The sequence below is a fragment of the Rhodnius prolixus genome, unplaced genomic scaffold (genome assembly GCF_049639745.1).
Source record: "Rhodnius prolixus isolate KJV_2025 unplaced genomic scaffold, Rpr scaffold_1, whole genome shotgun sequence".
NCBI classification, from domain to species: Eukaryota; Metazoa; Arthropoda; class Insecta; order Hemiptera; family Reduviidae; genus Rhodnius; species Rhodnius prolixus.
In genome coordinates this window covers 36,437,097-36,450,632 of record NW_027411581.1, presented here as the reverse complement: position 1 = coordinate 36,450,632, position 13,536 = coordinate 36,437,097, and the positions used below count along the sequence as shown (strand labels likewise).

Here is a 13,536-nt window from a genome sequence, read left to right as displayed (position 1 = left end):
CTTACATACAGCAGATATACCTCAACATCCAAATACCATCCTTTCCACTTTTGCTGATGACACTGCAATCTTATCTCCTCATTCCGATTCTCTTACCGCTATTCGGGCTCTTCAAACGCTCATAAACCACTTACAGGACTGGCTTTTCAAATGGCGAATCAAAACTATCGTTACGAAATCAAAATATGTATTATTTACTCTTAGACGAAAAATCCTACCTCCCATCTTCATGAACCAAACTTCTGTACCAACTGTTCACAAAGTACGCTACCTTGGACTGTACCCAGACAAACGGTTGACATGGAATCCCCATACTAGACTGAAAAGACAAGAAACTAACCAACGCTACAAACTTCTCACCAGACTACTTGACAAGCGATCTGAACTTAACCTACATAACAAAAGACTGTGATAATATCTACTGTTACTGCGACCTATTTGGTCATACTAATCTTAAGTCTTACCATTTGTACATGAAAAAAAGGTAGGGTAAAGTGCCCAAATTTCGTCCCTGCGCCTAATTTCGTATCCCTTCTTAAAACAATCGCCAAGTGTTGCATTCTATTGACAACTTTAAGAAAGCTACATTGAGGCAGCAGTAATCGTTTGGAAACGTTAACTCCGGGATACGGTTCATGTCCAGCCGAGTTTTGAAGTGTTATATTTTTAGTTACTTTAAATTGTTATATTTGGTAGTGTTTCAAAACGTGTCCCAGTCGTCTAAGGTATGTTAAAATATTAATTCTGCCCAAGGCTTCTCCCATATTGTCTGTATTTCGAAATACTTAAGCGAAACGCCAGTTCACTCATGTGTTATTTGTACAGTGGTAGCCATCTTTAAAAATGAAATTGTTCCAAATTCCGTCCCCTTAAGTAGTCTTAATTTAGAACATTATTTTTATTTCATATTTGAAAAATTAAGGATTCATTAAGGGTTAATAAAAACAACTCGTCTTTTTGCCAACGCTTCGACAAATGTGTTGCCTTCTTCAGGCGTGGATATGCGGGTTGGTTGAATTACAGAAAACCCTAAGGATTCACTAAAGAAATCTTCCAAACTTTCTTCGTCATCCTTAAAGTCGAACTAGATAAAATTAATCATAATGCGACAAGAATTTTCATTACCTGTCATTCAGGTATAGTTGTACAACATAAAGCTATGAGGTTAGTTGCAATTGCATCTAAAGGTAAAAAACAAGTTCAAAAACTGTCATCGGCTGAACGTGGAGTAACCATTACTGTTGTAACGTGCATGTCAGCAGGGAAATCATTTGCCAGAAGTGCACAGGAAATTCCGTCACTCTCAGTAAGCTTTCAAAAGGAAGAATTTCATAATGTTCTTCCCAAACCAACCGTCGTTAGGCCCAAAGACACTCGAGAAATTCCAATCATCACAGCAACAAGCAGCACAAGATAAGGTGCGTGCATTGTAACTGGTACACCACACAGACGAAAGGTTATAGAGGCAGAGGAAAAACAATATATGCCTTCTTCATCAGGGACTAAAAAAAGCAAAGGCATTAAATAAAAAACAAAAACTTCAGTTTAAACGTTCGGCTCCTGCTCACAAAAAAAAAAAAACACCTTGAGATAAACTATTCATCGAGTGAAAGTGATGAAGATATGGTGTCTTTGGTTTCAACAGATAATGAAGACCAAAGCCATGACCGAGATGTAGGCTGTTCTGCGTGTAAGAAGCTATTTTCTAGCGTCACAAGGGAGAAAAATGGATTAGATGTAACGGATGTTTTCAATGGTGCCATGAGTTCTGCACATCCATGCCAGTTATTAAAATTTGTGTTTGTGAAAAATTTTCAGAGTATTGAATTTCACCTTATTTCAGATTTGTGTATCAATATAGTATTATTTACATAAGACCACAATATTCTTTATTTTCTAATATTTTTTTTTTTTTTTTTTTTTGAGGCCAGGGGGACGAAATTAAGAATACTTTTTTAAAAAATTAAAATGTACATTTTTTTTATTATAATAATAATACTTTATTAAACACATAGGAAAGTACAAGAATATAAGAAAAAGTACCATACGGCATGGAAAATCCGTCTGCCGGAGGTCGCTAGTTTTTAGAATTACAAACTTAGAGTTTACAAATTGAAAATTGAGAAAAGAACTAAACTTAAAAAGTAAAACTGAAAGAAAAAAAAAAGTCAGCTATTATTATTTTTTATTTTACAATAAAATTCAATATACGAGGGTCGTTTGAAAAGTCCGTGCAAAGTCAGAGAGATAGCACCACTGGCGCGTATCGAGGTTATGTTTAGTTAGTAGCATCTCTTGGAAGAACACACACCAAGTTTCAGCCAGATCGGTCTATTTCTTTGGGTTTGGCATTCGTTTGAATCGAGGAAGTCGAGTGATTTTCAAAAATGGACGAAAAAGAATTTCGTGTGTTGATTAAACACTACTTTATGAAAGGCAAAACGCCTCAGGAGACTAAAGAGAAGCTTGATAAACATTATGGTGACTCTGCACCTTCGATTAGAACAGTTTATAAGTGGTTTCAAAATTTTCGGAGTAGCCATATGGGCACAAGTGACGCTGAACGTTCTGGACGCCCTATTGAGGTTACTACTCCAGAAATCATTGATAAAATCCATGATATGGTGATGGATGATTGCTAGTGCTGTGGGCATCTCGAATGAACGGGTACATAATATTTTGCATCAACATTTGGACATGACAAAGCTATCCGCAAGATGGGTGCCGCGATTGCTCACGCTTGACCAACAACGAAATCGTGTGAAGTGTTGCAAGGACGGTTCCAGAAGAATCCGCAGGACTTTAAGCGACGTTTCGTCACTGTGGATGAAACATGGATACATCACTACACTCCTGAGACCAAAGAACAATCTAAACAATGGGTAACCAAGGGGGAATCTGCGCCAAAAAAGGCGAAGACCGTTCCTTCGGCCGGAAAGATTATGGCGACTGTCTTTTGGGATTCGCAAGGAATAATCCTCATCGACTATCTGGAAAAGGGTAAAACTATTACAGGTGCATATTATTCATCGTTATTGGACCGTTTGAAAACCGAGCTGCAAGAAAAACGCCCACGATTGGCCCACAAAAAAGTCCTTTTCCATCATGACAACGCACCAGCTCACACCTCAGCAGTTGTGGTCGCAAAATTAATGGAAATAGGGTTCCAACTCGTTTCACATCCCCCCTATTCTCCAGACTTGGCTCCCTCGGACTACTATTTGTTCCCCAATATGAAGAAATGGCTGGCAGGAAAAAGATTTTATTCAAACGAGAAGGTGATTGCAGAAACGAATGGCTATTTTTCAGACTTGGACAAATCCTATTATTCGGAAGGGATCAACAAACTAGAGCAGCGTTGGACGAAGTGTATAAGCCTAAAAGGAGACTATGTTGAAAAATAAAAAAGGTTTACCCCAAAAAATTAAGTAGTTTTTATTTTTGCACGGACTTTTCAAACGACCCTCGTACTTAAGGGGGACGAAATTTGGGCACTTTACCCGAAGCTCCAAAATTATGTTCACTTTAAAGGTGCCATAAAAAAAAATAAAAACTAAAAAAATGCACTTCCAGCCAGGCAATTTGGAATTTGGTTACTTATGTCGTGTTCATACATCACGTCCATTAGGTAGAAGAAAGTCCAACTCCCATCAAGTTGAAGAAGTGCCTATATAGTCGAATTTGCCTATAGCCTGGCGGCTGAATTCGTCCAAAAGCTAATTGCCCAATCTGACGGTGGTAACTCAGATCAAATACCACACCTTGAACATTCTGTGTTATTACGTTTCTAAGTTATGCTGGCCACTTCCTGCACAGATATAAAGGGTGTTTAGCATAAGACTTGCGTTACTTCGGGAGGCGATTCTGGGCATCATTTGCAACAAAAAAATCTATATAAACTACGGCTCGATTCGGCTCCGTTTTATAGATATTTTTAATTTTATGTTCTTTCAAGGTATTACTACTTTTTAGCAAACATGTGTTTATATTTCTCAAACTACTAAAGCTAAAGCAATTTCAATAAGCTCATTAGAAGAAGAAATAAGGTTAAATTTCCTTTAAGCTAATTTATATTTCAAAATAATAATATTAAATATTTCACTTTGTAGGCCAAACACAAGAAATAGCAAGTTTCTATTTTTTTCCAAATTGCTTAAGGCTTTACTAGATTAAATACTTTACAAGGGCTCTAGTGGCTCTTGAATAAGAAAAGAGAAAATGTGCGGTGGGCGCTAATGGCCAGAGACGTCGATGCGCCGGCAAAAAAAAAAAATACTTTACAAATAATTCTAAATGTTCTATAGAAGCAGTAGATGCATGTAACCCATTTGCACCACTACCAACAGTTGAAGGACAGAATTTTTAATATCCATTTAGATGAACGAGTTAAGTATTTAAGATGAAGATTGAGATTAAAGACCAATATGATTGCAATAACATGGACATAACTGAACAGAAAGTGGTTCAATGATGCAGACTGCATTTTCTGTTTGTTTGGAATGCTCTATCAACGCTTCCGTAGCAAATGAACAAACATATTTACGAACTGCACAAAACCTCTTTGGCTGTAACATTAAGTATGTAAATTAAAAACATTTATTAGAAAAAAAATTTTAAGGCCAAACCCTTGAGATTATTGAAAGTTAAATGTTGCCAATTTAATAAAATAAATTTAATTACAAATACATATTAGAAGCCTGTATCTTAATTAAAGAGTGACTGGCACTTTCTTGGCCAGCTTAACCCTATATAAACAAAATTGTAATACATTAGACAAGACAGTTTACTTTACATTTATTTTTTAATTACAGTCAAATAGACATCAATCAGCCTACTTCGATCTACAAGAAATTCAGCCAAAATTAATTTTATAAAATTATATTCGACGAGAAAACCAATTTTAGCTAATCAAAAACTGTTAAAAATAATCAGCAATTTATTTGAAAGGCTACTAATCTCAAGACGTAGAAAGAAGGACTGATGGAGTAGTAAACAGCTTCATGAACATTTTGTAGGGAAAAGGGTTGAGACTTTAACTTTGGCACAGTGAAAGCAGCGAGATTTGAGGACCATAACAAGCAACGACCATAGAGATCACTACGGTTTGAATGTACATTCAGAATGTTTAATTAAATTACATTATTTTTATAAATATTTGCTGGGCAATATTATTTGGTCTAATTGTTTACATTAAGAGGTAAAAGAATGAAAACTGTATAAATAAATGAGTAGTGAAAATAAACCATACAAAAAAGTATAAATTTTGTTGGTAGGTCTTTATCTGGATCTCACCAAAACGTCCATTTGAAAAAAAAAAAAGTTTAAATTTTTAAAAATAACAAAGTAACGCCTCTTGCTCTCAACTTTTGCAAGATATTGTAAGGAACTAACATAACTCAAGTTGTTTATGTCAGAATTAACTTGCAAACTGTTGGCAAGTGCGAGCGGCAGTTCAATTTAGAGCGTTAACAATACATGACAAGATGATTACCGGCGCCAGGTGTATAACACAAACCATAATCCAGTTGAACGCTAAATAAATGCGGCTCATTATACAATGATGCGTGAGGTTTTTTTTTTTTTCTCTCTAAGCTGTAGAATTGTGTTCGTAAATGTAATGTTTTTATTGCGTTCAAAAAAAAAAAAAAAATGGCTCCTCTTCTCTAAATTGCCTTCGAATTTTTCATAATTTTGGCAAACGTTTCGAAAACATTTCTACATTATGAAAATATTTTAAACTAATTAGGCATTTATTTATTTATTCAAATATTTATCCATGTCATTTAAGAAGTGAACAATGCCAAATAATACTTACAAAGGCTTTTATTCTCAATGAGAGACGTTATCGAAATAATAGAATGTAGAAATCTTTTTGATAAGGATGGTTGTTAATTTTGTATAAAACGAAAAGGCATTAAATGCCACTCACTCAAACTTACATTATATGAACATTTAAATTACAGATGCCTTTATTCTGTAATTCTTTATTTAATATATATATTAGAATATTCTTTATTTAATCGCCTAATATCCTAATTGGACGAAAATATAATTATTATATTGACAGTTTATTAAAAGTGTAATTAAAATAAATCTATACGAACACTTTTTTTACATAATTTACGTAATAGAATTTTCTTCAAATATAGAATTTGCGAGAATAAATGGCAAAAAAAAAAACGAAAAAATTATTAACACTGCATTATTGCAGCTATGCATTTGTACCTTTGTGTTGTTGTGTTGTTATAACCATGTTACTTCAAATTTTCAGTCTTCAGCTGCATAGTAATGTGAGTTGTACAATGTTCAACATAAGTAAAGCGAAGTATTAATCTCAGCGAACCCAATTAACCCAAAATCTTACGCGGCTGGTGAAACTGGGCTAGTCACTTCTTTAGGGCTCAAAGGCGCCCTGAGGTTGTCCAACTTACCTGCACTTTCATTAAAAACCTCCACGGAGAAAGGAATCTAAGTAGGAAACAATAGGGGTTTGTCTTGTAGCTCCAGGATAATCTTTTCTTATTTAAACAAAATATACAGAATGACCTCTGAAATTTTGGGGTGTAGCGAAGAGCAAACAATCCAACTGTCAATTAGGTTTGTGGACGTTAGTGTCGAAAAACATTTTTTAATATATATTTAATTAAAAAGTCAACTTAATGAATGAAGTGCTTGTACTGAGCTAGATATCTGCGTTGAATTGTAAGTTTAATTTGCAAATAATTGTACTAAACTTTCTCTCCGGCGGGGCTCCTGTCCACCTGTCCTCTTCAACAGCAATCCTCTTCCTTATACAGATCTGGTGCGCTACCTTGGGCTCTACACAAACAAACGACCCACGTGGAACCCACATACTAGACTTAAAAGATAAGCAATGAGGAAACGTGCGAAACTGCTTTACAGACTACTTGGACGAAGCTCCAAATTACCCATTAAACCTCAAACGCTTAATATACAACACTATTCTCAAACCTATGTGGACTTACGGACTGCAGCTGTGGGGTTCAGCCAAACCTACAAACATACAGACATTTCAATCAAAACTACTCCGACAGATAGCTGAGGCTTCTTTCTACGTGACTAAACTCACTCTTCACAATGACCTCAACATTCCCTTCGTACATCAACTCGCAAAGACGAAATACCAAAAGTTACATGCTCTCCACTTGCTCCAATCCTCTAGTACTGTCTCTCGCCTCTACATTCTCGCCTCTGTCATCCCTAACAATAATCGCCGACTGCATCGCCAGTAGCCCCGCGACTTCCTTGCAGTCTGAAGATATAAAGATCATTATATCCCCTAAAAAGTGCTACCACTGGTAGTTTCTCTCCTCCTGCTTTTCACGCATCCATTTATTTTTTATTCTTCTTATTTACTTATTGCATTTATTTACATACAGATAGTAAATAATGAAATAAATTTTAAAAACTAAACTTTCTGAAGAATTCTTATAAACAAAGTTAGTACCAGAAAATTACTTGAATCGCTCCAAAGAATTATTCGATGCTCAAGGATCTATTTACTCTGCATTCCAAGCTATTGAGAATTCAGCTTTCACCAGTGACTATATCTGATAAACTGTGCTATAAGAATCTAGAAGCGAATCTACATCAAGAATAAAATCAAAATAAAAGAAAAGTAAAATTTAGTAGATTTATGATTAATGCAAGTCCCACTTATAGACTACATTATGTACGCGGTCTTAGATAGATGAAGCCTCAATCTCACAACAACCAATCATATCCCAGAAGCTGGCCTATCATTTCCCAACACATTCCCAGCGCACCTTAAGGCGCCATGCGAGCTGTGCCGAAGGGTGGATGGGACAGGAGTGAATCAAAAGCGGTGTTATTAAAGTATTGAGCGCATCCACGAAGTAAAAGGCCTATTCTAGTTTACACTGGCTTTCGAGTGCATTTAATCTTCTAGAAAGCTTTCTAAAGTTTAGGTGAGCCAGTAAAATGTTCTAGAAGTCTAAAGCATCCTCCCATCAAGGATAAACCCCAAAATGGATCCTCATTTTTACGATGGTAGGGGGGAAAGTGTAGACTTCCCAATCTACCGACATTGGGGCGGAGATATTTCATCCTTACATGAATTAGGGAAGATGTTAATCGCCCGTTCGCCGATCTCTGAAGAGCTTGGACGTGCCGGTGTTCGAGAGGAGTTCACCCTCGTTAAAATACTCTTAACCCTTTAATTTGAGTTCATTGTTGGAATTATCTGGGGATGACTATTGAGTTGATGCTTGGGACTTCTAGAACTTTGTACCAGCCTACCGGCACTCCCTATCTAGAAGCTTCGCTGGAGAGCTTGATTTTCTTTTGAGGAACTGATCAACCTTAAAACATCTGGCGAACATTCAGGGCTTAGGTCGAGAGTCTTCATACTTGCCGGAGAGTTTGAGTGTTTAAGGGGATAAGCTCTACCTTATAAACATCTTGCAGAAGCTTTCTGCATGCTATATGATTAAACATCTGTTTAGTTGTAAAAACAAATAAAGAAAACCTTAGAACGATTCTAGAGTTCTTTCTGTGGTAATAGTGGAGTTATGACACTGACGACGAGTAAAAGAAATTATGGCACCTGCAAAGAATAGGAAGAGTCAAGGTGAAGCACATACAACAAGTTTAATGTATCAGGTTAGAAATATTCCGGAATTCAACATAATAACGGATGATTGGCAGATCTTTGAAGAACGGTTGGAACATTACTTCATCGCCAACAATATTCCGGAAAGCAAAAAGGTACCTGTTAGGGGAGGCAGCCTATAAGTATCTTAGGGATTTATGTTCCCCGGAACTGCCAAAAGATACAAGTTATGAGCAGCTATATGAGATTATGTCAAGGAAGATTTCGAGTAGAATTTCTGTTTTCTAGAAATCGAATACATTTTTATTACAGTTTGCAGCAGGGAAAGGATGAAAGTATCTCACGAAGGTTTGCGAGATTAAAGGGTCAGGCAGCCGACAGCAAATTTGGAAATTGTTTGGAAAGTGTCCTTAAGGATAAATTTGTTTGAGTTTGCAATCTATATCTGTGTAAGACCGGGTTAATGAAGAAGATCCGCGAGAAAGAAGCTTGCTGCAATTGTTCGAGGTTGCGTTAACCAAAGAGTTCGCAATTCTTGAATGCTCCGCATCTATGAGAAATGCGGATATTGACGGACAGAGTGACTACAATGCACAAGGGAAGGTGTAAAAATAAGCAACCAAGCCCAGATCAAGAAACAATGAGCTCCAAATGTTCTGCTTGTGGGAAAGGTAATCATTCTTTCTTCACATGCAGATTTAAGAGAAATTTAAATGCAACAGATGTGGGGAAATTGTAGGGACACCTAGTAGCGGCGAAAGGTAAGTAAGTAAGAGCGAAAGGTACCAACTGCATTTCACCTACAAGTGAGGATTCATCTCAAAAAATAGAATGAGTGGACTTAGGAAGCATTTGCTGCTCCAAAAATACGACCAATCTATGGTCGTAGAAGTTTAAGTATCGGGGTAGGAACTCCTCTTCGAATTTCACAAGAAGAGATTTGCTTGAACACCTGAGTGTGCTGCCGCGTTTCAAGTGGTTCTAAGTAGGGTGCACAATGGATCGCAAAGCAATCATACTGTTAACAATTATACAATAGGTTTAGAGTTTCGGTCCATCAACATGATATGGGTATTGAACTGAATAAAACAAGTTATAGCTTTGGTTGCAAACAGTAAAGTCCCTTTGTGGTAAAGCATGTTAATTCAGTTGGGTTTCACAATTTCGTGGGCTAGATAGTATTAAAGAAATAGGAAGTTCTCCTGCCCAAACTAGACCCAAAGTACTACTACTGCTGGTTCTTTTAAACATCTTCTGCTACACTTTAAATATAGCTTTAAATATTTATAATACACAATACTATTTATAGTCTATAGGAAATAATATAAACAAACTAGTTATATTCAAACCAGATAACATTGAACCAATATAATGATTAATAATTGTCAGCTTAAACTGCTCATCAGAATATAAAAATAATTAACGCTGTAATAGTATAACAAAATAATAGTCAAATAGATACTGGTTTACTAAGTACATTACATAATCTTTACCACATTTTCGACGTTTTTTATCCGATGACATTCCTCTAATAGATTTAGTTATTCCTTATCTTCACCAAACAAAAACCAAAACTACTACATTTAGTACTACACACAGCGCGACGATATTTATAACTCGACGGTTAAAACCAGACTGAAGTTATACACGGTCGGCAGACAAAACATATATTTACTCTACAATAATTTATATTTAGGATCATTCTTTTTGATTAACTGGTCGATTTAACTATCAATAAATGGTCAATGCGCAAGTACGAATAGTTGGCGCTTGCGCTTTCTAATTAATGTTGGAGCTCATTTTTAATGAGAATTTACATCAATTTATACCACAGTTTTTTTTTTTTAAATTATGACCATTAATATATTATTAATATACTTCTTTTAATGAATTATACTATAGATATTGTAATAAATGAATATTAATTTTTAAAAAAATTATATATTTTGCATATAAAAAAATAAAAAGTTGAACAGATGAAGAAAAAAAAAAAATGTTTATAAGACACTACTACTAACTTGGCGAGCCGGTAGATTAAAGAAGGCTGAATCGAGATCAATGAGGAACTGAACTCCACTTAAAGAAAGAACCACTTTGTATAAAGCTCTTAATGAGCTGGGTCACATTTAATTTGTAAAGATAAGTTAGTAAAACTCGCATTTAAATAAATGTTCTCTAAGGTGGAATAATAATTTTCTTTACGGTGCCATAAATTAAAAGTTTTATAATAAAAGCAACCAAGCTATAGGCTAGAATCGCGGTATCTCGGGTTCTAAAATTCAAGATTCCGTTTGTTTCAGTCACTATGACATATCAACTGAGAGGAGGTTCTCCTCATTCCTTCATCATTGTTCGGTCATCGTTGTCTGACTTAGGGGTTGAATAAGCATGACTTAATGCAGAAGCAACTTCAGCGTATTGAAGTCGCGATCCCCAGAGAAGTAACGCTACAGATTAAGTCGTTTAATCGGTCCAGGTACATTTATTTTTTTATAAAATGACTAAAATAAGGTGAATACTTACGAGGTGTGTTCAAAAAGTAACGGGAATTTTTAAATTTCGCGGGTTTGGAGAGTCTGATTGTAAAATTTTTTTTTTTATTATGTTGGTACACAATGCCCCTGAAGTACGATAAAATTTTCAGTAATATTCATTGTTTACTTCTTAAGTGGCAGCCGTTAAGGTTAGACGTGTTTTTCGAGCTTGGCGATTTTTGTTTGTTAAAAAAAATGGATCAAAGAATTTGTATTAAATTTTGCGTAAAAAATGAAATAAAGTGTAATAAAGTGTGTGAAATGTTAATAAAGGCATATGGTGAGTCTGCTATGAGTAAAACAAGGATTTACGAGTGGTATAAGCGTTTCCAAGATGGCCGCGAAAACATTGAAGATGACGAACGACCTGGACGTCCAAGCACATCAACAACCGATGAAAACGTGAAAAAAGTGAAAGAAATGGTTATGAACGATCGCCGAATCACAATCAGAGAAGTCGCTGATGATGTTGCCATATCAATTGGCTCATGCCATGAAATTTTTTCGGATGTTTTGGGTATGAAACGTGTGGCAGCAAAATTTGTTCCAAAATTGTTGAATTTCGAACAAAAACAGCGGAGAATGGAAGTTGCTCAAGAGTCACTCAATGAAGTCGACAACGATGCGGATCTACTGAAACGTGTTATAACAGGTGACGAAACATGGGTTTACGGATATGATGTCGAAACTAAGGCTCAATCGTCCCAGTGGAGGCATTCTGGATCGCCAAGACCGAAAAAGGCTCGACAAGTGCGGTCGAATGTGAAGGTTATGCTCACTGTGTTCTTCGATTTTAATGGCATAGTGCATCATGAATTCTTGCCACAAGGTCAAACAATCAATAAGGAGTACTACCTACAAGTTCAACGCCGTTTGCGCGAAGCAATCCGAAAAAAACGCCCGGATTTGTGGCAAAACAATTCATGGATTTTGCACCACGATAATGCACCTGCTCACACTTCATTGCTTGTTCGTGAATTTTTGTCCAAAAACAAAACTTTAACGATGCCCCAGCCTCCATATTCACCAGACATGGCTCCATGTGACTTTTTTCTATTTCCAAACATAAAGAGAACATTAAAAGGCCGTCGTTTTACAAGCATAGATGACATTAAAAGCGAATCGCTGAAAGAGCTGAAAGCTATCACAAAGATCGAGTTTCAGAAGTGTTTCGAGGATTGGAAAAAGCGCTGGCACAAGTGTATTGTATGCGAAGGGGACTACTTTGAAGGCGACAATATTAATGTAGATGAATAAATAAATATTTTTTTCAAAAAACGAAAATTCCCGTTACTTTTTGAACACACCTCGTAGTTCACCGGCGCCACGGTTAGAGGCGAGACCTGTAAAGCTAATATGTATTGTGGTACTGGGTTCGATTCCCGGTCTTAGGCCTTGGATTTTATTTAATGTTTAATATGAGAACGTTTTAGTAAAGTATGTTTGGTAGTCGTCTGTGTCCAAGACACCTAATTTGATAGTTGGACGTAAAGCTCGCCTGAAAAATTAGGCATTACTTTACTTTTTTTCACATAGTTCTCTGCCATGCTCTGACTTTCGAAGTCTCTAATAGAACTAGTTGTGAAGATTTACTACTGCTATTTAATTGTATTAGGTTGCCAGAAAATGGCAGAACGTTCGCATAAAATGATGCTGACAAAAATATTTAATAAAAACTCATCTTAAATTTTGCCAAAAAAAGTAGACCTATTCTTTTAAGTTCTGTCTAAATGTACATCAGCAAGCTTTGCCGAGTTTCCCTCACAATTTAACAACCATGTGCTGTAACAAACCGTTACATGCGTTCACATTGTTTACAACATTTATGCTGTTAATAAGAACGCTCCATGTGTATGTGTAATTGTACATTACATTAGTGCTACAAATGCCATTAATTGCCTTTTTACAATCAACTCATTGGAATTAACTAGTTAGCGTACGGATTTCCACGCGAAGATCCCAGGTTTGAATTCAGCTTCAAGCCTTGGATTTTATTTTTCTTACAGCTCAATGTCCGATGAGAGACATTGTTTTCTGTAACAAGATATTACTGCAGGTGGCCGGCAGTGCACCGAGAAAATTTCGGACGTAAATGACCTCAGATATTGATGCGCCTTAAATTCCAGTAACGAAGAGAAATCTAATAGAATCAAATAAACCAAGATAGCAACAAAAAACATTTGCAGGCAAACGTAACATTATTCACAAAATATTGCCTTCAAGCTGTTGATAAACCGAGTAAAAGATATTAGTTTAATGTCCACAGTCATTTTAAATAAACAGCGGACCCTAATGAATGGACAGCATTAATTTAAATATGACTCAGCACAAGGGAACGCATCACGGTAATAATAGATAAATGGCATGTTGAAAGCATTTTCAATTAATACTTACACTTTTAATATTAAA

At 36.0% G+C, this 13,536-nt stretch overlaps 1 protein-coding gene across 10 annotated transcripts in view; it reads right to left on the bottom strand.

Moving 5' to 3' along the window:
• LOC141448166 (dystrophin, isoforms A/C/F/G/H-like) overlaps positions 1 to 13,536 on the bottom strand; it is an 898,384-nt gene that overhangs the window by 696,024 nt on the left and 188,824 nt on the right. The window contains exon 1 of one of the 10 annotated variants that reach the window (XM_074116334.1): positions 10,087 to 10,154. The exons of the other annotated variants lie outside the window; for them this stretch is intronic. Within the exon in view, the coding sequence (XP_073972435.1) occupies positions 10,087 to 10,117 (31 nt within the window). The 5' untranslated portion in view covers positions 10,118 to 10,154. Of the gene's footprint in view, positions 1 to 10,086; positions 10,155 to 13,536 lie in introns of those variants that run through there. 10 annotated transcript variants of the gene reach the window in all.